Below are 25,000 nucleotides of genomic sequence, written 5' to 3' on the forward strand. Positions count from 1 at the left end.
TGTGATGTGACTCGGTGCGTGCGTGTGTGTGACTCGGTGTGCTGATCGGTGTGTCGTGTGTGACTCGGTGTGTGACTCGGTGCGTGTGTGTGACTCGCGGTGGTGACTCGGTGCGTGTGTTGACTTGTGTGTGACTCGGTGCGTGTGTGTGTGCGTGACTCGGTGTGCTCGGTGTGTGACTCGTGTGTGTGTGACTCGGTGTGTGACTCGGTGCGTGACTGTGTGACTCGGTGTGTGACTCGGTGCGTGTGTGTGTGTGTGACTTGTGCATGACTCGTGACTCGGTGTGTGACTCGGTGTGTGTGTGACTCGGTGCGTGTGTGACTCGGTGTGTGACCGGTGCGTGTGTGACTCGGTGTGTGACTCGGTGTGTGTGACTCGTGTGTGACTCGGTGTATGTGACTCGGTGTGTTGTACTGACTCGGTGTATGTGACTCGGTGTACTCGTGACTCGTGCGTATGTGACTCGGTGTCGCGTATGGCTCGGTGCGCGGGCGTGTGACTCGGTGTATGTGACTCGGTGCACGTGTATGTGACTCGGTGTGTGTGTGTGTGACTCGGTGTATGTGACTGGGTGCGTGTGTGTGACTCGGTGCGTGTGTATGTGACTCGGTGTATGTGACTCGGTGTATGTGACTGGGTGCGTGTGTGTGACTCGGTGCTCGTGTATGTGACTGGGTGCGCGGGTGTGTGCGCAGGTACGTGTTCCCGCCCTTCTCTCTGTGCTGGAGCGTGTTCCTGGACCTGAAGCTCCGTGTTCCGTGTCCGACGCTCGATTACGTCCGAGCCAACTACGGCGACGGCTGGAGCGTTCCCATGACGACCTGGGACTGGAAGACGTCGCCTAGCAACGTCCTCGACAACGGGGCGTGGCCCGTGGACCAGTGGGACGAGGTCATCCAGGTGTTCTGACCAATCACAGAGCGGGAGCAGCTCAAACGGACCAATCACAGACCAGCGCAGGATTTCCCTCTGACCACAGGGACTAAACCAGGACTAAACCAGGACTAAACCAGAACTAAACCAGGACTAAACCAGGACTAAACCAGAACTAAACCAGAACTAAACCAGGACTGAACCAGGACTAAACCAGAACTAAACCAGGACTAAACCAGGACTAAACCAGAAACTAAACCAGGACTAAAAGACTAACAGAACTAAACCAGGACTAAACCAGGACTGAACCAGGACTAAACCAGAACTAAACCAGGACTGAACCAGAACTAAACCAGGACTAAACCAGGACAGAACCAGGACTGAACCAGAACTAAACCAGGACTAAACCAGGACTGAACCAGAACTAAACCAGAAGTAAACCAGGACTAAACCAGGACTAAACCAGAACTAAACCAGTAAAGTTTTCTGGATGAATGTTTGTGTAATAAAGTTTCATGTTTCTATTTATTTTAGTCTCTCGTGTCTGTGTGTGTGTGTGTGTGTGTGTGTGTGTGTGTGTCTGTGTGTGTGTGTGTGTGTCTGTGTGTGTGTCTGTGTGTGTGTGTGTGTGTGTGTGTCTGTGTGTGTGTGTGTGTGTGTGTGTGTCTGTGTGTGTGTGTGTGTGTGTGTGTGTGTGTGTCTGTGTGTGTGTGTGTCTGTGTGTGTTGTGTGTGTGTGTGTGTGTGTGTGTGTGTGTGTGTGTGTGTGTGTGTGTGTGTGTGTGTCTGTGTGTGTGTTGTGTGTGTGTGTGTGTGTGTCTGTGTGTGTGTGTGTGTGTGTGTGTGTGTGTGTGTGTGTGTGTGTGTGTGTGTGTGTGTGTGTGTGTGTGTGTGTTGTGTGTTCAGAATGTGGAACATCTCTTCATAACATCATGTTCCTTCCAGTCCACAGGTCACTTCAGGTCACTTCAGGTCACCACAGGTCACTTCAGGTCACTTCAGGTCACCTCAGCTCACCACAGGTCACTTCAGGTCACCACAGGTCACCTCAGGTCACTTCAGCGTCTCGTGTCAAACCAACGAGCTGCACTTCACTGAATAAAGTCGAGCTGTTTAATGTCACACTGTGGAACATTCCAGCAAGAACAGAGACGTCTCCATAGAAACAAATCACAAGTTCCACACTGCACCGTCATGTTCTACTGTTCTACTGTTTTCATGTTCTACTGTTTTTTCCTTAAATCGATAAATCGAGTAGAAAAACACAGATCGGGTCTGAGGTTTAACTTTTTTATTTTTACATTTATTCCTCACAGTCACATGTTCACAATACTCGCTCCTGATTGGTCAAGAGTCACATGTTCACAATACTCGCTCCTGATTGGTCGAGAGCCAAACACAAAGTTTATAAATAAACAAAAACACAATTTTTAGGATTTTTTCACAAAACACAAATGAAAACACGACACGTCCACAACCAGAACTGAACCAGGACTAAACCAGAACTAAACCAGGACTGAACCAGGACTAGACCAGGACTAGACTAGGACTGAACCAGGACTAGACCAGGTCTGAGGAAAGATCCCCCATGTTTTGGTCACATCCTGGTCCTTCTCCTGGTCTCGGGTCTTGGGTCTCGGTCCGGGTCCCGGTCCGGGTCCCGGGTCTACCCCTGGACCCGGTAGTTGGCGTGGAACTCGGGCTGGATGTCGCAGACCCTCTTGAGGAGCTCGTTCAGAACCGCGTCCTTGTTCCCTTTGAAACTGGCCTGGATCCGACTCATCCGCTCGGCCGTGTCCCGGTCCACCTCCACCGCGCTGTTCCCGTGAGAACCCAGCGCCTGCAACGGAACGTGGGTCAGAACCACAGGAGAACAACCCCAGGAGAACAACCCCAGGAGAACAGGAAACAACCCCAGGAGAACAACCCCAGGAGAACAACCCCAGAGAACAACCCCCAGGAGAACAACCCCAGGAGAACAACCCCAGGAGAACAACCCAGGAGAAAACCCCAACCCCAGAAGAACAACCCCAACCCCAGGAGAACAACCCCAGGAGAACAACCCCAGGAGAACAACCCCAGGAAACAACCGAGAACAACCCCAGGAGAACAACCCCAGGAGAACAACCCCAGGAGAACCCCAGAAGAACAACCCCAGGAGAACAACCCCAGAGAGAGAACAACCCCAGGAGAAGAACAACCCCAGGAGAACAACCCCAGAAGAACAACCCCAGGAGAACAACCCCAGAGAAACAACCCCAGAAGAACAACCCCAGAAGAACAACCCCAGGAGAACAACCCCAGGAGAACAACCCCAGAAGAACAACCCCAGGAGAACAACCCCAGGAGAACAACCCCAGGAGAACAACCCCAGAAGAACAACCCCAGAAGAACAACCCCAGGAGAACAACCCCAGAAGAACAACCCCAGGAGAACAACCCCAGGAGAACAACCCCAGGAGAACCAGAGGAGAGAGCAGAGACACGGGAACAGACAAATAGTAGTTGTAGTTGTAGTATCTGTAGTACTTGTTGTAGTAGTAGTAGTAGTAGTATCTGTAGTACTTGTAATAGTAGTAGTATTTGTAGTATCTGTAGTAGTAGTAGTATCTGTAGTAGTAGTAGTATCTGTACTTGTAGTAGTAGTAGTAGTATTTGTAGTACTAGTACCTGTAGTAGTAGTAGTATCTGTAATACTTGTTGTAGTAGTAGTAGTAGTAGTATCTGTAGTACTAGTATCTGTAGTAGTAGTAGTATCTGTAGTACTTGTTGTAGTAGTAGTATCTTGTAGTAGTAGTTGTAGTAGTAGTATCTGTAGTACTTGTTGTAGTAGTAGTATCTGTAGTACTTGTTGTAGTAGTAGTATCTGTAGTACTTGTTGTAGTAGTAGTAGTAGTAGTATCTGTAGTACTTATTGTAGTAGTAGTAGTATCTGTAGTACTTGTTGTAGTAGTAGTAGTAGTAGTATCTGTAGTACTTGTTGCAGTAGTAGTAGTATTTGTAGTACATGTAGTAGTAGTAGTATTTGTAGTACTTTGTAGTAGTTGTGTGTAGTAGTAGTAGTATTTGTAGTACTTGTGGTAGTAGTAGTAGTAGTATTTGTAGTACATGTTGTAGTAGTAGTAGTTTTTGTAGTACTTGTTGTAGTAGTAGTATTTGTAGTACTAGTTGTTGTAGTAGTAGTAGTAGTAGTATTGTAGTAGTAGTATTTGTAGTACATGTAGTAGTAGTATTTGTAGTACATGTAGTAGTAGTAGTAGTATATGTAGTAGTAGTAGTAGTAGTAGTAGTAGTAGTATTTGTAGTACATGTAGTAGTAGTAGTAGTATTTGTAGTACATGTAGTAGTAGTAGTATTTGTAGTACATGTTGTAGTAGTAGTATTTGTAGTACATGTTGTAGTAGTATTTGTAGTACTTGTGGTAGTAGTAGTATTTGTAGTACTACTTGTGGTAGTAGTATTTGTAGTACTTGTGTAGTAGTAGTAGTAGTAGTAGTAGTAGTAGTATTTGTAGTACTTGTTGTAGTAGTAGTATTTGTAGTACTTGTGGTAGTAGTAGTATTTGTACTACTTGTGGTAGTAGTAGTATTTGTAGTACTTGTGTAGTAGTAGTAGTAGTAGTAGTAGTAGTAGTAGTATTTGTAGTACTTGTTGTAGTAGTAGTAGTAGTAGTAGTAGTATTTGTACTACTTGTGGTAGTAGTAGTATTTGTAGTACTAGTAGTAGTAGTAGTAGTAGTAGTAGTATTTGTAGTACTCACGGCGGCCTCTTTGGTCTTGAACTCTTTCTCTCTCTGGAGTCTGTACTGTTTGTTGTAGTAGTAGTAGTAGTAGTAGTAGTAGTAGTAGTAGTAGTAGTAGTAGTAGTAGTAGTAGTAGTAGTAGCTGTAGTAGTAGTAGTAGTATTTGTAGTACTTGTTGTAGTAGTATTTGTAGTACTCACGGCGGCCTCTTTGGTCTTGAACTCTTTCTCTCTCTGGAGTCTGTACTGTTTGTTGTTGTAGTAGTAGTTGTAGTAGTAGTATTAGTGGCTGTAGTAGTAGTAGTAGTAGTAGTATTTGTAGTACTTGTTGTAGTAGTAGTATTTGTAGTACTCACGGCGGCCTCTTTGGTCTTGAACTCTTTCTCTCTCTGGAGTCTGTACTGTTTGTTGTTGTAGTAGTAGTAGTAGTAGTAGTAGTATTAGTGTAGCTGTAGTAGTAGTAGTAGTAGTAGTAGTAGTAGTAGTAGTAGTATTTGTAGTACTTGTTGTAGTAGTAGTATTTGTAGTACTCACGGCGGCCTCTTTGGTCTTGAACTCTTTCTCTCTCTGGAGTCTGTACTGTTCGATCTCGGCCTGAGCTTCTTCTTTGGCTTGTTTCAGACGACGGTTCTTCCCTGAAAAACACAAACTTCACTTTAACTTCAGACGACCAGAGTCACAACATCAACCACCGAGTCACACCGAGTCACACCGAGTCACAGACAACACACTGAGTCACACCGAGTCATAGACAACACACCGGGTCACACTGGGTCACACAGTGCAATAACACGGCGCGATAACACGGCGCGATAACACGGCGCACTAACACGGCGCAATAACACGGCGCACTAACACTGTGCAATAACACTGTGCACTAACACTGTGCAATAACACGGCACAATAACACTGTTCAATAACACGGCACAATAACACTGTGCAATAACACGGCACAATAACACTGTGCAATAACAAGGTGCACTAACACTGTGCAATAACACAACGCACTAACACTGTGCAATAACATGGCACAATAGCACGGCGCAATAACACTGTGCGATAACACGGTGCGATAACACTGTGCAATAACACAGCGCAATAACACTGTGTGTGTGTGTCCCCGTGTGTGTCCCCGTGTGTGTCCCCAGTGTGTGTCCCCCCGTGTGTGTCCCCCGTGTGTGTCCCCCGTGTGTGTCCCCGTGTGTGTCCCAGCGTGTGTGTCCCCCAGTGTGTGTCCCCCGTGTGTGTCCCCGTGTGTGTCCCCAGCGTGTGTGTCCCCGTGTGTGTCCCGTGTGTGTGTGTCCCCCGTGTGTGTCCCCGTGTGTGTCCCAGCGTGTGTGTCTCCGTGTGTGTCCCGTGTGTGTCTCCGTGTGTGTCCCCGTGTGTGTCCCCGTGTGTGTCCCAGCGTGTGTGTCCCCCGTGTGTGTCCCAGCGTGTGTGTCCCCCGTGTGTGTCCCCGTGTGTGTCCCCGTGTGTGTCCCCGTGTGTGTCCCCGTGTGTGTCCCCGTGTGTGTCCCAGCGTGTGTGTCCCCCGTGTGTGTCCCCGTGTGTGTCCCAGCGTGTGTGTCCCCCGTGTGTGTCCCCCGTGTGTGTCCCAGCGTGTGTGTCCCCGTGTGTGTCCCCGTGTGTGTCCCAGCGTGTGTGTCCCAGCGTGTGTGTCCCCCGTGTGTGTCCCAGCGTGTGTGTCCCCGTGTGTGTCCCCGTGTGTGTCCCAGCGTGTGTGTCCCAGCGTGTGTGTCCCCCGTGTGTGTCCCAGCGTGTGTGTCCCCGTGTGTGTCCCGTGTGTGTGTGTGTCCCAGCGTGTGTGTCCCCCGTGTGTGTCCCAGCGTGTGTGTCCCCCCGGGCCTCGGCGCGTCTCTCCCGGATCACACTCACTCTTTCGGGCCTCCGCCACCTTCTCGGCCGCTCTCTTCTCCGCCTGGAGCAGCTGCTGGATGCCCTGGGACTGAGACGCCATTTTGAGACCGGGACCGCGGTGGATCAACGCTTAGAACCGAAACAGAACCGGACAGAACCGAAACAGAACCGAGAGCCGAGGAGCAGTGAAACGCAGCGACAGAAGGTCAGATCTCCGCAGTCAGCTGACCCACGTCACGTGTCACATGGTCACGGATCACGTGGTTACGTCACGAGGCTTCCGCTTTTATTTATCTATGTATATTTATCTATCTATTTTAATTATCTTTTTATAATTATCTATCTATTTATCAAGCCTTTATTTATTTTATTTAGCATTTATTTATTTATTTACTTATTTATTTGTTCATATTTGCATTTATTATTTAGCCGTAGCTTTTATTTACTTTAATGATCTAATTCGTTATTTATTTATCTTTATAAATGATCTTTTTTTAATCATGGTGAAAATAAACAAACAAAAACAAAAAAAACGTAAAAATATGTGAGAGTTTATTTGTGCGCAGGCGCAGTCTGTTCTGCTCTGACCTGAGCTGAATATTTGTATATTTTTAATCTTTGGTTTAATTTAATTATTTGTTTTGTTCATTATTTTCAGTCTTTTACATATTTATCTGTAGAGAAATAAGTTGAACAAAAATAAATCCTCGTTTGACTCACGTGACTCAGCTGTTTTCACGTTTCCGGCTCGTTTTTTTTTTTTTTTTTTCAGAGCGGAACCTTCGAGCGCCGCTGTTTCCCCCCGGACCGTCGCGTCTCTCGGTGCAGCTGCTGTTTTGGTCTCGTGCTCCCGGTGCTCCCCGGTCCTAACGCGCTTCTCCGTTAAACCCGCGTGACCCCCCCGTGACCCCGCCGTGACCGCGCCCAGCACCGGGACCATGACGTCAGGCGGCGGGAGCGCGCTCTTCTCCGGGTTCCGCGTGCTCGGGCTCTACTCCAACCACGTGCCGCACGCGCTCCGCTACCATCACAAGCACCGCGAGTTCTACGTGGTGACGTCAGTAGGAAAATGCTTCCACACGTACAACGTAAGACCCCAGTGACCTCTGACCCTCTGACCCCAGTGACCTCTGACCTGACCTCTGACCCTCTGACCTGAACTTGTGTCTTGTGTTTCAGGTGAATCGCCTCGGGATCGTCTCCGTCAGTGAGTCTCAGACCAGAACTAAACCAGGACTAAACCAGGACTAAACCAGAACTAAACCAGACTAAACCAGAACTAAACCAGAGACTAAACCGAACTAAACCGGGACTAAACCGGAACTAAACCGGAACTAAACCGGGACTAAACCGGGACTAAACCGGAACTAAACCGGGACTAAACCGGGACTAAACCAGGACTAAACCGGAACTAAACCGGGACTAAACCGGGACTAAACCAGAACTAATGGTGTGTGTAAATCTGTGCTCTGTGATTGGTCGTCTCTGTTGCTAGGTAACAGTCTGTCAGAGGACATCTCGTGTTTGGCGGCAGATCGGATGTTGGTTTTCGCTGCCGCAGGACGAGAGATCAGCGCCTTCGCCAGGAACAAAGAGGTACTGCACCTGTTGCACCTGTCACACATGTAACACCTGTCACACATGTAACACCTGTCACACATGTAACACCTGTCACACATGTAACACCTGTAACATCCATCCATTTTCGTCCGCTTATCCGGGGTCGGGTCGCGGGGGCAGCAGCCTAAGCAGGGACTCCCAGACTTCCTTCACCCCAGACACGTCCTCCAGCTCCTCCGGGGGGACCCCGAGGTGTTCCCAGGCCAGTCCAGAGACATAGTCCCTCCAGTGTGTCCTGGGTCTTCCCCGGGGCCTCCTCCCGGTGGGACATGAACACCTCCTGAGGGACACGTCCAGGAGGCATCAGAACAGATGCCCGAGCCTCAACTGGCTCCTCTCCACGTGGAGGAGCAGCGGCTCTACTCCGAGCTCCTCCCGTGTGACTGAGCTCCTCACTCTGTCTCTAAGGGAGACGCCCAGACGCCCTGCGGAGGAAACTCATTTCGAGCGCTTGTATCCGCGATCTCGTCCTTTCGGTCACTACCCAGAGCTCATGACCAGAGGTGAGAGGAGGAACGAAGACTGACCGGTAAATCGAGAGCTTCACCTTTCGACTCAGCTCCTCTTCACCACAACGACCGATACAGCGACCGCATCACTGCAGACGCTGCACCTGTCCACCTGTCAATCTGCCCACGCTGCACCTGTCCACCTGTCAATCTCACGTTCCATCCTCCCCTCACTCGTGAACAAGACCCCGAGATACTTGAACTCCTCCACTTGAGGCAGAGACTCCCACCCACCCGGAGAGGGCAAGACACCTTTTTCCGGTCGAGAACCACGACCTCAGACTTAGAAGAGCTGATCTTCATCCCAGCCGCTTCACACTCGGGTCAAACCGCCCCAGTGCTGCAGGTCCTGGCTCGATGAAGCCAACAGGACAACATCGTCCGCAAACATCAGAGATGAGATCAGAACCGGTGACAGGTGCAGCCCTGGCGGAGTCCAACATGCACCGGGAACAGGTCTGACTTACTGCCGGCAACGAACACAGCTCCTGCTCCGGTCATACAGGGACCGGACCCCAGACTCCCAGAGCACCTCCCACAGGACACCACGAGGGACTGTGTCACCTGAGCAGAACATAAACAGTAGAACATGGAGAACATAAACAGGAGAACGTGGAGAACATAAACAGGAGAACGTGGAGAACATAAACAGGAGAACGTGGAGAACATAAACAGTAGAACGTGGAGAACATAAACAGTAGAACATGTGAGGAGAACGTGTTTGTTTTTCAGGTGGTGCAGTGTTACCGTGGACACGAGCAGGAAGTGCGTCATTTGCTTCCTCTGGGCGATCAGCTGATCTCCTCGGACGCCGGCGGTGACGTCATCGTGTGGGACGTGCAGAGCGCCGGTAAGCCCCGCCCCCCAGTAAGCCCCACCCCCCAGTAAGGTCCCGCCCCCAGTAAGCCCACCCCCAGTAAGCCCACCCCCACCCCCCTCGTTGTCGTTTTCATCCCTCGTTCTCGTCCCTCGTTCTCATCCTCGTTCTCGTTCTCATCCTCGTTCTCGTCGTTCTCATCCCTCGTTCTCGTCGTCGTCTCGTCTTCGTTTCTCGTCATTCTCCCTCGTTCTCGTTCGTTCTCGTCGTCCCTCGTTCTCGTCGTCGTCTCATCCTCGTTCTCGTTCTCATCCTCGTTCTCGTCGTTCTCGTCCCTCGTTCTCGTCATTCTCATCCCGTTCTCGTCGTTCTCGTCCTCGTTCTCGTCGTCGTTCTCATCCCTCGTTCTCGTTCTCATCCGTCGTTCTCGTCGTTCTCCTATCCCTCGTTCTCGTCGTTCTCATCCTCGTTCGTCATCCGTCGTCTCGTCGTTCTCGTCGTTCTCGTTCTCGTTCTCGTCGTTCTCTCGTTCTCGTCATTCTCATCTCGTCTCGTCGTTCTCGTCTCGTTCTCTCGTTCTCCATCCCTCGTTCTCGTTCGTTCTCATCCCTCGTTCTCGTCGTCTCGTCTCGTTCTCGTCGTTCTCATCCCTCGTTCTCGTTCTCGTCGTTCGTTCTCGTCGTTCTCATCCTCGTTCGTCGTCTCGTCCTCGTTCTCGTCGTTTCTCTCTCGTCTCGTCATCTCGTCCCTCGTTCTCGTCGTTCTCATCCCTCGTTCTCGTCATTCCATCCGTTTCTCGTCGTTCTCATCCTCGTTCTCGTCGTTCTCATCCCTCGTCTCGTCGTTCTCGTCCTCGTCTGTCTCTCATCCTCGTTCTCGTCGTTCTCGTTCCTCGTCGTCTCATCCCTCGTTCTCGTCGTTCGTTCTCGTCGTTCTCGTTCTCGTTCTCGTCGTTCTCGTCCCTCGTTCTCGTCGTTCTCGTCCTCGTTCTCGTTCTTCTCATCTCGTTCTCGTCGTTCTCATCCCTCGTTCTCGTCGTCGTTCTCACCCTCGTTCTCGTCGTTCTCATCCCTCGTTCGCATCCCTCGTTCTCGTCGTTCTTGTTCTCGTCCCTCGTTCTCGTTCGTTCTCGTCGTTCTCGTCCGTCGTTCTCTCCCGTTTCGTTTCTCATCCCTCGTTCTCGTCGTTCTCATCCTCGTTCGTCGTCTTTCTCGTCCCGTCGTTCTCGTCTTTCTCCTCCCTCGTTCTCGTCGTTCTCATCCCTCGTTCTCGTCATCGTTCTCATCCCTCGTTCTCGTCGTTCTCATCCCTCGTTCTCGTCGTTCTCATCCCTCGTTCTCGTCGTTCTCTCGTCCCTCGTTCTCGTCGTTCTGTCCCTCGTTCTCGTCGTCGTTCTCATCCCTCGTTCTCGTTCGTTCTCATCCCTCGTTCTCGTCTCGTTCTCGTCATTTCTCGTCGTCGTTCTCATCCCTCGTTTCTCGTCGTTCTTCTCGTCGTCTCATCCTCGTTCTCGTCGTTCTCGTCCCTCTCGTTCTGTTCTCGTCGTCATCTCGTCCCTCGTTCTCATCCCTCGTTCTCGTCGTTCTCATCCCTCGCTCTCGTCGTCGTTCTCATCCCTCGTTCTCGTCGTCGCTCTCATCCCTCGTTCTCGTCGTTCTCCTCGTCCTCGTTCTCGTCATTCTCATCCCTCGTTCTCGTCGTCATTCTCATCCCTCGTTCTCGTCGTTCTCATCCCTCGTTCTCGTCGTTCTTGTTCTCGTCCCTCGTTCTCGTTGTTCTCGTCCCTCGTTCTCGTCATTCTCGTCCCTCGTTCTCGTCGTTCTCATCCCTCGTTCTCATCGTTCTTGTTCTTGTTCTTGTCCTCGTTCTCGTCCCTCGTTCTCGTCATTCTCGTCCCTCGTTCTCGTCGTTCTCATCCCTCGTTCTCGTCGTTCTTGTTCGTCGTCCCTCGTTCTCGTCGTCGTTCTCATCCCTCGTTCTCGTCGTTCTCATCCCTCGTTCTCGTCGTTCTCGTTCTCGTCCCTCGTTCTCGTCGTTCTCGTCCTCGTTCTCGTCGTTCTCATCCCTCGTTCTCGTCCCGTTCTCGTCGTTCTCGTCCCTTCGTCGTTCTCGTCGTTCTTCGTTCTCGTTCCTCGTTCTCGTCGTTCTCATCCCTCGTTCTCGTCGTTCTTGTTCTCATCCCTCGTTCTCGTCGTTCTTGTTCTCGTCCCTCGTTTCTCGTCGTTCTTGTTCTCATCTCGTTCTCGTCCGTCTTGTTCTCATCCTCGTTCTCGTCGTTCTTCGTTCTCGTCCCTCGTCTCGTCGTCGTTCTCATCCCTCGTTCTCGTCGTTCTCGTCGTCTTCTCGTCCCTCGTTCTCGTCGTTCTCGTCGTTCTCGTCCCTCGTTCTCATCCCTCGTTCTCCGTCGTTCTTGTTCTCGTCCCTCGTTCTCGTCGTTCTCGTCCCTCGTTCTCGTCGTTCTCGTCCCTCGTTCTCGTCGTTCTCATCCCTCGTTCTCGTCGTTCTTGTTCTCGTCCCTCGTTCTCGTCGTTCTCGTCCCTCGTTCTCGTCGTTCTCATCCCTCGTTCTCGTCGTTCTCGTTCTCGTCCCTCGTTCTCGTCGTTCTCATCCCTCGTTCTCGTCGTTCTCGTTCTCGTCCCTCGTTCTCGTCGTTCTCGTCCCTCGTTCTCGTTCTCATCGTTTCTCGTCCTCGTTCTCGTCGTTCTCGTCGTCGTTCTCATCCCTCGTTCTCGTCATTCTCGTCCCTCGTTCTCATCCCTCGCTCTCGTCGTCGTTCTCATCCCTCGTTCTCGTCGTCGTTCTCGTCCCTCGTTCTCGTCGTTCTCATCCCTCGTTCTCGTCGTTCTTGTTCTCGTCCCTCGCTCTCGTCGTTCTCGTCCCTCGTTCTCGTCATTCTTGTCCCTCGTTCTCGTCGTTCTCATCCCTCGTTCTCATCCCTCGTTCTCGTTCTCATCCCTCGTTCTCGTCGTTCTCATCCCTCGTTCTCGTCGTTCTCATCCCTCGTTCTCGTCGTCGTCGTCGTTCTCATCCCTCGTTCTCGTCGTTCTCGTTCTCGTCCCTCGTCTCTCGTTCTCGTGTCGTCGTCTCTCGTCTCATCGTCGTTCGTCGTTCTCATCCCTCGTTCTCTTCGTTGTCGTTGTCGTTCTCGTTGTCCTCATTCTCATCGTTCTTGTCGTTTTCATCCCTCGTTCTTTGTCTTTCAGAGTTGTACGTGCGTTTGCACTTTGACCCGTTGACCTTTGACCCGTCTGTTCTGTTTCACCCGAGTTCGTATCTGAACAAAATCCTCCTGGGATCAAGACAAGGACCTCTGCAGCTCTGGAACGTCAAGACCAGGTCTGGGACCAGGACCGAGACCAGGACCGAGACTGAGACCAGGACCGAGACTGAGACCAGGACCGAGACTGAGACCAGGACCGAGACTGAGACCAGGACCGAGACTGAGACCAGGACCGAGACTGAGACTGAGACCGAGACTGAGACAAGGACGGAAACCAGGACCAAGACTGAGACCAAGACAAGGACCTCTGCAGCTCTGGAACGTCAAGACCAGGTCCAGGACTGAGACCAGGACTGAGACCAGGACTGAGACCAGACAGGACCGAGACTGAGACCAGAGACTGAGACCAGGACGAGACTGAGACCAGGACTGAGACCAGACCGAGACTGAGACAGGACTGAGACAGACACTGAGACAGGACCGAGACTGAGACCGAGACTGAGACAAGGACAGAAACCAGGACCAAGACTGAGACCAAGACAAGGACCTCTGCAGCTCTGGAACGTCAAGACCAGGTCCAGGACTGAGACCAGGACTGAGACCAGGACTGAGACCAGGACTGAGACCAGGACTGAGACAAGGACCTCTGCAGCTCTGGAACGTCAAGACCAGGTCCGGGACCGAGACCAGGACCGAGTCCGAGACTGAGACAGAGACCAGGACCGGGACTAAATCCAGGCCTGTTCCAGGTCTAACCCTGTGTTCTCGTTCTCAGTTCTCTGGTTTTCTCGTTCTCTGGTTGGGGCTGCGGCGTCACGGCGCTGGAACAGGTCTGTGCTCGCCGCTCCACAAACCCGACTCTGACCCCTTTCACACGTCAGAACAGTTAAAGCTTCACTGTGGGACATTTCACACGTCAGAACAGTTAAAGCTTCACTGTGGGACATTTCACACGTCAGAACAGTTAAAGCTTCACTGTGGGACATTTCACACGTCAGAACAGTTAAAGCTTCACTGTGGGACATTTCACACATCAGAACAGTTAAAGCTTCACTGTGGGACATTTCACACGTTAGAACAGTTAAAGCTTCACTGTGGGACATTTCACACGTCAGAACAGTTAAAGCTTCACTGTGGAACATTTCCTCGTTGTTAAAGTGACTCCGTTTCCCAGAGTCCCGCGGTGGACGTGGTGGGCGTCGGCACGGCAACAGGACGCATCATCATCCACAACATCCGATTGGACGAGACACTCATGAGCTTCACTCAGGACTGGGGACCAATCACAGCGCTCGCCTTCAGGACAGGTGTGTTCTCCTCACGGTTCCACATGTTCTCCTCGTGTTCTCCTCATTTTCTCCTCGTCTTCTCCTCACAGTTCCTCGTGTTCTCCTCATGTTCTCCTTGTGTTCTTCTCATGTTCTCCTCACGTTCTCCTTGTGTTCTTCTCATGTTCTCCTCACGTTCTCCTCGTGTTCTTCTCATGTTCTCCTCGTGTTCTCCTTGTGTTCTCCTCGTGTTCTCCTCATGTTCTCCTTGTGTTCTCCTCGTGTTCTCCTCGTGTTCTCCTTGTGTTCTCCTCGTCTTCTCCTCACAGTTCCTCGTGTTCTCCTCATGTTCTCCTCACGTTCTCCTTGTGTTCTTCTCATGTTCTCCTCGTGTTCTCCTCGTGTTCTCCTTGTGTTCTCCTCGTGTTCTCCTTGTGTTCTCCTCATGTTCTCCTCGTGTTCTCCTCACGTTCTCCTTGTGTTTTCCTCGTGTTCTTCTCATGTTCTCCTCACATTCTCCTCGTGTTCTCCTCATGTTCTCCTCGTGTTCTCATGTTCTTCTCATGTTCTCCTCACAGTTCCTCGTGTTCTCCTTGTGTTCTCCTTGTGTTTTCCTCGTGTTCTCCTCGTGTTCTCATGTTCTTCTCATGTTCTCCTCACAGTTCCTCGTGTTCTCCTCATGTTCTCCTTGTGTTCTCCTCTCGTTCTCCTGTTCTCCTCACGTTCTCCTCGTGTTCTCCTCTCATGTTCTCCTCGTGTTCTCCTCGTGTTCTCCTCTCCTCTCCTATGTTCTCCTCATGTTCTCTTCTCCTCGTGTTCTTCTCCTCCTCTGTTCTCCTCATGTTCTCCTCACAGTTCCTCGTGTTCTCCTCATGTTCTTCTCATGTTCTCCTCATGTTCTTCTCGTGTTCTCCTTATGTTCTCCTCGTGTTCTCCTCACGTTCTCCTTGTGTTCTCCTCACAGTTCCTCATGTTCTCCTTGTGTTCTCCTCATGTTCTCCTTGTGTTCTCATGTTCTCCTCGTGTTCTCCTCACGTTATCCTCGTGTTCTCCTCGTCTTCTCCTCACAGTTCCTCATGTTCTCCTCATGTTCTCCTTGTGTTCTCATGTTCTCCTCGTGTTCTCCTCATGTTCTCCTCACAGTTCCTCATGTTCTCCTCATGTTCTCCTCGTGTTCTCCTCGTGTTCTCCTCACAGTTCCTCATGTTCTTCTCATGTTCTCCTCGTGTTCTCCTCGTGTTCTCCTCACAGTTCTCGTGTTCTCCTCGTGTTCTCCTTGTGTTCTCCTTGTGTTTTCCTCGTGTTCTCCTCATGTTCTCCTCGTGTTCTCATGTTCTTCTCATGTTCTCCTCACAGTTCCTCGTGTTCTCATTTTCTCCTCGTCTTCTCCTCAGTTCCTCGTGTTCTCCTCACGTTCTCCTCATGTTCTCCTCGTGTTCTCCTTATGTTCTCCTCGTGTTCTCCTAATGTTCTCCTTGTGTTTTCCTCGTGTTCTTCTCATGTTCTCCTCACGTTCTCCTCACGTTCTCCTCGTGTTCTCCTCGTGTTCTCCTTGTGTTCTCTTTGTGTTCTCCTCGTGTTCTCCTCATGTTCTCCTCATGTTCTCCTCGTGTTCTCCTTATGTTCTCCTCGTGTTCTCCTAATGTTCTCCTTGTGTTTTCCTCGTGTTCTTCTCATGTTCTCCTCATGTTCTCCTCGTGTTCTTCTCATGTTCTCCTCGTGTTCTCCTCGTGTTCTCCTCACAGTTCCTCATGTTCTTCTCATGTTCTCCTCGTGTTCTCCTCGTGTTCTCCTCGTGTTCTCCTTGTGTTCTCCTTGTGTTCCTCTGTTCTCCTCGTGTTCTCCTCGTGTTCTCCTCATGTTCTCCTCGTGTTCTCCTCACAGTTCCTCATGTTCTCCTCGTGTTCTCCTCGTGTTCTCCTCCTCATGTTCTCCTCACAGTTCCTCATGTTCTCCTCGTGTTCTCCTCATGTTCTCCTCGTGTTCTCCTCACAGTTCCTCGTGTTCTCCTCGTGTTCTCCCCGTGTTCTCCTCATGTTCTCCTCGTGTTCTCCTCATGTTCTCCTCGTGTTCTCCTCGTGTTCTCCTCGTGTTCTCCTCGTGTTCTCCTCACAGTTCCTCGTGTTCTCCTCGTGTTCTCCTCATGTTCTCCTCATGTTCTCCTCGTGTTCTCCTCATGTTCTCCTCGTGTTTCCTCGTGTACTCCTCGTGTTCTCCTCGTGTTCTCCTCATGTTTCCTCGTGTTCTCCTCGTGTTCTCCTCACTCATGTTCTCCTCGTGTTCTCCTCACAGTTCCTCGTGTTCTCCTCGTGTTCTCCTCATGTTTTCCTCATGTTCTCCTCGTGTTCTCCTCACAGTTCCTCGTGTTCTCCTCGTGTTCTCCTCATGTGTTCTCCTCGTGTTCTCCTCGTGTTCTCCTCACAGTTCCTCGTGTTCTCCTCGTGTTCTCGTGTCTCCTCATGTTCTCCTCGTGTTCTCCTCGTGTTCTCCTCGTGTTCTCCTCATGTTCTCCTCGTGTTCTCCTCGTGTTCTCCTCATGTTCTCCTCATGTTCTCCTCGTGTTCTCCTCGTGTTCTCCTCACAGTTCCTCATGTTCTCCTCACAGTTCCTCATGTTCTCCTGGTGTTCTCCTCGGTGTTCTCCTCATGTTCTCCTCGTGTTCTCCTCATGTTCTCCTCATGTTCTCCTCGTGTTCTCCTCATGTTCTCCTCATGTTCTCCTCATGTTCTCCTCATGTTCTCTTCATGTTCTCCTCGTGTTCTCCTCATGTTCTCCTCATGTTCTCCTCTCCTCGTGTTCTCCTCGTGTTCTCCTCGTGTTCTCCTCATGTTCTCCTCATGTTCTCCTCATGTTCTCCTCGTGTTCTCCTGCAGACGGCGTTCCGGCGCTGGCGTCCTGCTCGCCTCAGGGTCACGTGGCGTTCTGGGACCTGGAGCGGCGGCAGATGACGTCACAGCTGAGCCACGCCCACCGCGGGGCCGTTGCCGGGGCGACGTTCGTGCACGGAGAGCCCCTATTGGTCACGAACGGCGGCGACAACGCGCTGAGGGTGTGGCTCGTGGAGGAGGGCGGGGCCAGGCTCCTGCGCTGTCGCCAAGGACACAGCGCCCCGCCCACCACCATCCGTCACCACGGCAACGACGGGAAGAACATCCTCAGCGCAGGTGAGGTCCTGGTCCGGTCCTGGTCCTGGTCCGGTTCTGGTCCAGTCCTGGTCCTGGTCTTAATTCTGGTCTGTGCAGGTCTGGACGGGACTCTTCAGTCTTTCTCCACGGTTCATGAACGATTCAACAAAAACCTGGGCCACGGTCAGTCCTGGTTTAGTCCTGGTTTAGTCCTGGTTTAGTCCTGGTTTAGGCCTGGTTTAGTCCTGGTTTAGTCCTGGTTTAGGCCTGGTTTAGTCCTGGTTTAGTCCTGGTTTAGACCTGGTTTAGACCTTGGTTTAGACCTGGTTTAGACCTGGTTTAGTCCTGGTTTAGTCCTGGTTTAGTTCTGGTTTAGACCTGGTTTAGACCTGGTTTAGTCCTGGTTTAGTCCTGGTTTAGACCTGGTTTAGTCCTGGTTTAGTTCTGGTTTAGACCTGGTTTAGTCCTGGTTTAGACCTGGTTTAGTCCTGGTTTAGACCTGGTTTAGACCTGGTTTAGTCCTGGTTTAGTTCTGGTTTAGACCTGGTTTAGTCCTGGTTTAGTCCTGGTTTAGTTCTGGTTTAGTCCTGGTTTAGTCCTGGTTTAGTCCTGGTTTAGACCTGGTTTAGTCCTGGTTTAGTCCTGGTTTAGTTCTGGTTTAGACCTGGTTTAGTCCTGGTTTAGACCTGGTTTAGTCCTGGTTTAGACCTGGTTTAGACCTTGGTTTAGACCTGGTTTAGTCCTGGTTTAGTCCTGGTTTAGACCTGGTTTAGTTAGACCTGGTTTAGACCTGGTTTAGACCTGGTTTAGTCCTGGTTTAGTTCTGGTTTAGACCTGGTTTAGTCCTGGTTTAGTCCTGGTTTAGTTCTGGTCTAGTCCTGGTTTAGTCCTGGTTTAGTCCTGGTTTAGACCTTGGTTTAGACCTGGTTTAGTCCTGGTTTAGTTCTGGTTTAGACCTGGTTTAGTCCTGGTTTAGTCCTGGTTTAGTTCTGGTCTAGTCCTGGTTTAGTTATGGTTTAGTTCCTGGTTTAGTCCTGGTTTAGTCCTGGTTTAGTTCTGGTTTAGTCCTGGTTTAGTTCTGGTTTAGACCTGGTTTAGTCCTGGTTTAGTTCTGGTTTAGACCTGGTTTAGTCCTGGTTTAGTCCTGGTTTAGTCCTGGTTTAGTCCTGGTTTAGACCTTGGTTTAGACCTGGTTTAGTCCTGGTTTAGTTCCTGGTTTAGACCTGGTTTAGACCTGGTTTAGTCCTGGTTTAGTTCTGGTTTAGTTCTGGTCTAGTTCTGGTCTAGTTCTGGTCTAGTCCTGGTTTAGTCCTGGTTTAGTTCTGGTTTAGACCTGGTTTAGTCCTGGTTTAGACCTGGTTTAGACCTGGTTTAGTTCTGGTTTAGACCTGGTTTAGTCCTGATTTAGTCCTGGTTAAGACCTGGTTTAGTTCTGGTTTAGTCCTGGTTTAGTCCTGGTTTAGGGTTTAGTCCTGGTTTAGTCCTGGTTTAGTCCTGGTTTAGACCTGGTTTAGACCTGGTTTAGACCTGGTTTAGACCTGGTTTAGACCTGGTTTAGACCTGGTTTAGTCCTGGTTTAGTTCTGGTTTAGACCTGGTTTAGTCCTGGTTTAGTCCTGGTTTAGTCCTGGTTTAGTCCTGGTTTAGTCCTGGTTTAGTCCTGGTTTAGACCTGGTTTAGACCTGGTTTAGACCTGGTTTAGACCTGGTTTAGTTCTGGTTTAGTTTTAGACCTGGTTTAGACCTGGTTTAGACCTGGTTTAGTCCTGGTTTAGTCCTGGTTTAGTTCTGGTTTAGTCCTGGTTTAGTTCTGGTTTAGACCTGGTTTAGACCTGGTTTAGTTTTGACCTGGTTTAGTCCTGGTTTAGACCTGGTTTAGTTTAGACCTGGTTTAGTCCTGGTTTAGTCCTGGTTTAGACCTGGTTTAGACCTGGTTTAGACTCCTGGTTTAGTCCTGGTTTAGTTCTGGTTTTGTTTTCCAGGTTCCATCGACAAAAAGAAAGAGAAAAAAAAGAAACACGGTTTGAAACATGAAGAACTGAGGCTTCCCCCGATCACCACCTTCTGCTCCGGTCAGTCCCCATCTAGTCTTTGTTTAGACCTGGTCCTGGTCTTAGTCCTGGTCTTGGTCCTGGTCTTGGTCTGGTCTTAGTCCTGGTCTTAGTCCTGGTCGTGGTCTTAGTCCTGGTCTTAGTCCTGGGTCTTAGTCCTGGTCTTAGTCCTGATCTTAGTCCTGGTCTTGGTCCTGGTCTGGTCCTGGTCTTAGTCCTGGTCTTAGTCCTGGTCTTGGTCCTGGTCTGGTCTTAGTCTGGTCTTGGTCCTGGTCTTAGTCCTGGTCTTAGTCCTGGTCTTAGTCCTGGTCTTAGTCCTGGTCTTGGTCCTGGTCTTGGTCCTGGTCTTGGTCCTGGTCCTGGTCTTAGTCCTGGTCTTAGTCCTGGTCTTAGTCCTGGTCTTAGTCCTGGTCTTGGTCCTGGTCTTAGTCCTGGTCTTAGTCCTGGTCTTGGTCCTGGTCTTGGTCTTAGTCCTGGTCTTAGTCCTGGTCTTAGTCCTGGTCTTAGTCCTGGTCTTGGTCCTGGTCTTAGTCCTGGTCTTGCTGGTCTTAGTCCTGGTCTTGTCCTGGTCTTAGTCCTGGTCTTAGTCCTGGTCTTGGTCTTGGTCTTAGTCCTGGTCCTTGGTCCTGGTCCTTGGTCTGGTCCTTAGTCCTGGTCTTAGTCCTGGTCTTGGTCTTAGTCCTGGTCTTGGTCCTGGTCTTAGTCCTGGTCTTGGTCCTGGTCTTCCTGGTCCTGGTCTTGGTCCTGGTCTTAGTCCTGGTCTTAGTCCTGGTCTTAGTCCTGGTCTTAGTCCTGGTCTTAGTCCTGGTCTTGTCCTGGTCTTGGTCCTGGTCTTGGTCCTGGTCCTGGTCTTAGTCCTGGTCTTAGTCCTGGTCTTGGTCTTAGTCCTGGTCTTAGTCCTGGTCTTAGTCCTGGTCTTAGTCCTGGTCCCTGGTCTTAGTCCTGGTCTTAGGGGTCGGCGTCAGTCCGACTGGGATTCTGTGGTTTCGTGTCATCGCGGTCGAAGCTCCGCCTCCACCTGGAACTATCAACGCTGCACCAGCGGAGCCCACCGCCTCAGGGCCCCGCAGTGTGAGGCCAACAGCCACGCCACGGTAACAGGACCGCACCTGACACACGACAGGACCGCACCTGACACACACACACGCCACGGTAACAGGACCGCACCTGACACACGACAGGACCCGACACCTGACACACACACACACGCCAACGGTAACAGGACCGCACCTGACACACGACAGGACCGCACCTGACACACACACACCTGACACACGGTAACAGGACCGCACCTGACACACGACAGGACCGCACTGACACACACAGGACCGCACCTGACACACGACAGGACCACCTGACACACGACAGGACCGCACCTGACACACACACACCTGACACACCACACACGCACACAGGACCGCACCTGACACACACACACACGCCACGGTAACAGGACCGCACCTGACACACACGCACGGTAACAGGACCGCACCTGACACACACACACACGGACCACGTACAGGACCGCACCTGACACACACACACGCCACGGTAACAGGACCGCACCTGACACACGACAGGACCGCACCTGACACACACACACGCCACGGTAACAGGACCGCACCTGACACACGACAGGACCGCACCTGACACACACACACGGTAACAGGACCGCACCTGACACACGACAGGACCGCACCTGACACACACACACGCCACGGTAACAGGACCGCACCTGACACACGACAGGACCGCACCTGACACACACACGCCACGGTAACAGGACCGCACCTGACACACGACAGGACCGCACCTGACACACACACACACGCCACGGTAACAGGACCGCACCTGACACACGACAGGACCGCACCTGACACACACACACACGGACACGGTAACAGGACCGCACCTGACACACGACAGGACCGCACCTGACACAACAGGACCACACAGGACCACACCTGACACACACATGGGAGGACGGCACCTGACACACTCTGATGTCACTTCCTGTCCCTCCAGGCTGTGGACATCACTTCCTGTGGACACTTCACTGTGATTGGCTGGTCGTGCGGCACCGTGGGCGTGTTTAATCTTCAGTCGGGTTTGTACCGCGGCGACTTCAGAGCCCCAGACAGAGGTAACCGCTTTAACCACTTTAACCAGTTTAACCAGTTTAACCACTTTAACCACTTTAACCAGTTTAACCAGTTTAACCACTTTAACCACTTTAACCAGTTTAACCGCTTTAACCAGTTTAACCAGCTTTAACCAGTTTAACCAGTTTAACCAGTTTAACCACTTTAACCACTTTAACCAGTTTAACCACTTTAACCACTTTAACCAGTTTAACCACTTTAACCACTTTAACCACTTTAACCAGTTTAACCACTTTAACCAGTTTAACCACTTTAACCACTTTAACCAGCTTTAACCAGTTTAACCGCTTTAACCAGTTTAACCACTTTAACCAAACCAGTTTAACCACTTTAACCAGTTTAACCAGCTTTAACCAGTTTAACCGCTTTAACCACTTTAACCAACCACTTTAACCACTTTAACCACTTTAACCAGTTTAACCGCTTTAACCAGTTTAACCGCTTTAACCAGTTTAACCACTTTAACCACTTTAACCAGTTTAACCGCTTTAACCAGTTTAACCACTTTAACCAGTTTAACCAGTTTAAACCACTTTTAACCAGTTTAACCAGTTTAACAAACCAGTTTAACCACTTTAAAAACCGCTTTAACCACTTTAACCAGTTTAACCACTTTAACCACTTTAACCAGTTTAACCGCTTTAACCACTTTAACCAGCTTTAACCACTTTAACCGCTTTAACCACTTTAACCGCTTTAACCAGCACAGAGGTAACCAGTTTAACCGCTTTAACCAGCACAGAGGTAACCAGTTTACCGTGTTTACTGAGTTCACCGAGCAGAGCCAGCAGGGCGAGCGTGGCGAGCGTGGCGAGCGTGGCCAGAGCGTGGCCAGCGTGTGCTCAGTTTGTTTGGGAGGTTCGTGTCGTGTTCACACTTTAAACGTCCCGACTGAGCAGGAGGACGAGGTTTTGGGAGTTTTGGAGTTTGGATCATGTGAGCGCAGAGTCACAGAGCGGACGGTCTGTGACGTCTGTGACGTCTGTGACGGTCTGTGACGGTCTGTGTGACGTCTGTGACGTCTGTGACGGTCTGTGACGTCTGTGACGGTCTGTGACGTCTGTGACGTCTGTGACGTTCGTGGCGGTTCGTGGCGGTTCGGCGGTTCGTGGCGGTTCGTGGCGGTTTCCTGGCGGTCGCGCGGTTCGTGGCGGTTCGTGGCGGTTCGTGGCGGTCGGTTCGTGCGGTCCGTGTGTGCGTAGTGGTGCTCTCGTACCGGAGCCACAACATGAACAACTGACTTGTTTTAAGGAGGAGATTGAGAAGGAGAAGGAGCAGGTTTTTGGTGGTGGTGTTTTGTGGTGAGTGGAGATGTGCTTCACTTCAGTCACATGGATCATGAACAGTTTTCTCTACTTCAGTGCAGAATAGTGACGTTTGTGTCTTGTTGATGACGTGTAGGTGGATGAATGTGACCTGACTGTTCACACTCAAGTCACATGTTAAAGATCAGATATGGATCAGTTTCAGGAGCACAGATCCAAGTGTCCTGGTCACATGTGAAAACATCACATCTGTGTGGTTCAGACGTCATGAAAAGATCAGATACAGAAACATAGAGACAAAACATCAGATTTGTGTCACTTCAGGAGCATCTGAACTCAGACTCAGTTGTTCATGTTGTGGCTCTGGTACGAGAGGAACTTTAAAATCTCCAGGTGCTCGATGTTCAGTGTTGGGAAGTTTACTTTTAAAATGTAATCCCCTACAGATTACAGATTACACACCCCAAAATGTAGTTTGTAACAGAATCCATTAAATTACTTAAAGTGAGTAATGTAATCTGATTACTTTGGATTACTTAATTTGCTGTAGAGAAACAAAGAGGAGGAAACTTAACTGTATTAAAAATATTATTGATAGAAGATGAGGAGACACGTCCACGCAGCCTGGTCCTGTTAAATCCTGGTTTAGTCCTGGTTTAGATTTAGTTTAGTCCTGGTTTAGACCTGGTTTAGATCTAGTTTTAGTCCTGGTTTAGTTTCGAGCAATGAGGGAAATTACCGAAAACAAAATAAAAAAATAAAAATAAAAATAATGTGAAAACAGGAAAATATCGCCATGTAATCCATTTATTTGAACAAAGTAACTGTAATCCAATTACCACTCACTGAAACAGTAACTGTAACTGAATACAGTTACTCATCATTTGTACTCTGATTACTCCAGTACATGTTGCTGTGGTTGATGTCGTTGTGTCTCCAGTGTCACATGTGGGACACTTTTGGACCGTTTCATGTTCACACTGGAGTCACATACAAGTCACATTTAACTGGAAATGTGAACGAGCTCGAAAAAACATCAGATTTCACCAAAAAATCTAAATTGAGCGTTAAACCTGCAGACTGAACGGAGACTTAGTTTTTGTGTTCATTTGTGCTCAGTCGTCTCAGTCTTTGTCTTTATAAGGTTAAAGTTTAAATGTGAAACAGTTGAGTGGCGCAGACGTAACAGATCCTCACACACAAGACGAGAACCTCTCCACACTTCACCAAGAACATTTAAAGGTCGTATGGAGGATTTTTTTGTTTTGTTTCAAATTGTCAATGAAAGTTTAAAATACCATTACAGAGACGCAGCAGCTTTGTAATTATGATGACCAAAAAAGAAAAAAAGAATGAAAATCCATCAACTGTGGACGTGTTGAGGCCAGATAAACATCAGCCAATAGAAAACGAGGCTGCCTCTTTATCTATTGGCTGTTAGGTCGTCAATCAAACTCCCTACGTTTCGAGTGTCACAGGGATTTCGTGGTTTTCACAGCGGTTCTGAGAGGCTTTTTAAAACTGTAGTTTCCTCACAGTTTGCACAAAGTTTGTTGAGACGGCGGACGAGAATCCACGACCAGTTCGCCGCAAAAAAAAGTCAGTTTTTGAGGTCGCTGAAAGACGAAGAGAAGGGGAAAAGGAGCGAAGCCAAACTGAGGTGATTCTTGGAGATTCCTTCCAGCGATGGCGCGAATGAAGCGGTCGAAGGGTCTAAAAACTGATGCATCGGTCACTAAATTATTTCTCAACAGTGATTGTGAACGTGCACTGGCTGTAAACAAATGTGATTTCTAGAGTAAAGAGGCGGGAGGAGATGTTTCTACTGAAGGAGCTGCACAACATTTGAAAAAGGACTGTCGCTGCAGCCTCTTTCCTTCAAAAATCCTCCATACAACCTTTAATATCGAATCACAGCGAGAAGAAGTCACAGAAACACAAACCACCAACAAAAGTCACACTTCTGCTCCAAAAACCGTTGAGTGTGGTGAACGGACACACACACGTGGTCCGTGTGCGCCTCAGCCTGGCGGGGGGGGAACGGGCTCTTCTGATTGGTCGTTTGTCCGCAGCGCACGGCGGCGCGGTGAGGGGCGTGGCCACAGACCTCCTGAATCAGCTGACCGTCTCCGCGGGCTCTGATTGGCTGCTCAGGTTCTGGAGATTCAAAACAAAGAAACTGGAACATGAACTACAACTCCCATCAGCCCCTGCTGCCCTGCGCCTGCACCGAGACAGGTACAGACCAGTCCTGGTTTAGTCCTGGTTTAGTCCTGGTTTAGTCCTGGTTCAGTCCTGGTTTAGTCCTGGTTTAGTCCTGGTTTAGATCTGGTTCAGTCCTGGTTCAGTCCTGGTTCAGTTCTGGTTTAGTCCTGGTTTAGTCCTGGTTCAGTTCTGGTTCAGTCCTGGTTTAGTCCTGGTTTAGTTCTGGTTCAGTTCTGGTTCAGTCTGGTTTAGTCTGGTTTAGTCTGGTTCAGTCTGGTTCAGTCTGGT

General features: G+C 50.0%; 2 protein-coding genes across 2 annotated transcripts in view; one reads left to right on the plus strand and one right to left on the minus strand.

Moving 5' to 3' along the window:
* Positions 1-2,151: 2,151 nt before the first annotated feature.
* On the minus strand, positions 2,152-6,712 carry atp6v1g1 (ATPase H+ transporting V1 subunit G1). The gene is made up of 3 exons (XM_020942004.2): positions 6,491-6,712; positions 5,150-5,250; positions 2,152-2,715 (listed from the first exon to the last, which is right to left on the minus strand). The coding sequence occupies exons 1-3, from the start codon at positions 6,570-6,572 to the stop codon at positions 2,542-2,544; spliced, it is 357 nt and encodes a 118-aa protein (XP_020797663.1). The 5' UTR covers positions 6,573-6,712; the 3' UTR covers positions 2,152-2,541.
* A 544-nt stretch (positions 6,713-7,256) lies between these two features.
* The window catches only part of wdr36 (WD repeat domain 36), a 25,795-nt gene continuing 8,051 nt past the window's right edge, over positions 7,257-25,000 (plus strand). Inside the window, exons 1-13 of the mRNA XM_055159901.1 lie at positions 7,257-7,560; positions 7,652-7,679; positions 7,968-8,068; positions 9,334-9,451; positions 12,622-12,754; positions 13,414-13,468; positions 13,813-13,945; positions 16,780-17,070; positions 17,149-17,214; positions 19,012-19,105; positions 20,033-20,174; positions 21,106-21,223; positions 24,580-24,745. Coding sequence (XP_055015876.1) covers positions 7,411-7,560; positions 7,652-7,679; positions 7,968-8,068; positions 9,334-9,451; positions 12,622-12,754; positions 13,414-13,468; positions 13,813-13,945; positions 16,780-17,070; positions 17,149-17,214; positions 19,012-19,105; positions 20,033-20,174; positions 21,106-21,223; positions 24,580-24,745 — 1,595 coding nt within the window. The 5' untranslated portion in view covers positions 7,257-7,410. The remainder of the gene's footprint in view (positions 7,561-7,651; positions 7,680-7,967; positions 8,069-9,333; positions 9,452-12,621; positions 12,755-13,413; positions 13,469-13,812; positions 13,946-16,779; positions 17,071-17,148; positions 17,215-19,011; positions 19,106-20,032; positions 20,175-21,105; positions 21,224-24,579; positions 24,746-25,000) is intronic.

Source organism: Boleophthalmus pectinirostris, unplaced genomic scaffold (genome assembly GCF_026225935.1).
Source record: "Boleophthalmus pectinirostris isolate CB_2022bp ecotype Guang Dong unplaced genomic scaffold, ASM2622593v1 HiC_scaffold_2825, whole genome shotgun sequence".
NCBI classification, from domain to species: domain Eukaryota; kingdom Metazoa; phylum Chordata; class Actinopteri; order Gobiiformes; family Gobiidae; genus Boleophthalmus; species Boleophthalmus pectinirostris.

Bases quoted from the DNA above. Each gene is read 5' to 3' on its own strand.
- atp6v1g1 (XM_020942004.2), bottom strand. From the start codon at position 6,572: ATGGCGTCTCAGTCCCAGGGCATCCAGCAGCTGCTCCAGGCGGAGAAG. The intron at 5,251-6,490 runs GTGAGTGTGATC...TGTGTTTTTCAG, and splicing joins GGTGGCGGAGGCCCGAAAGA to GGAAGAACCGTCGTCTGAAA. The intron at 2,716-5,149 runs GTGAGTACTACA...GTTCCGTTGCAG, and splicing joins TCAAGACCAAAGAGGCCGCC to GCGCTGGGTTCTCACGGGAA.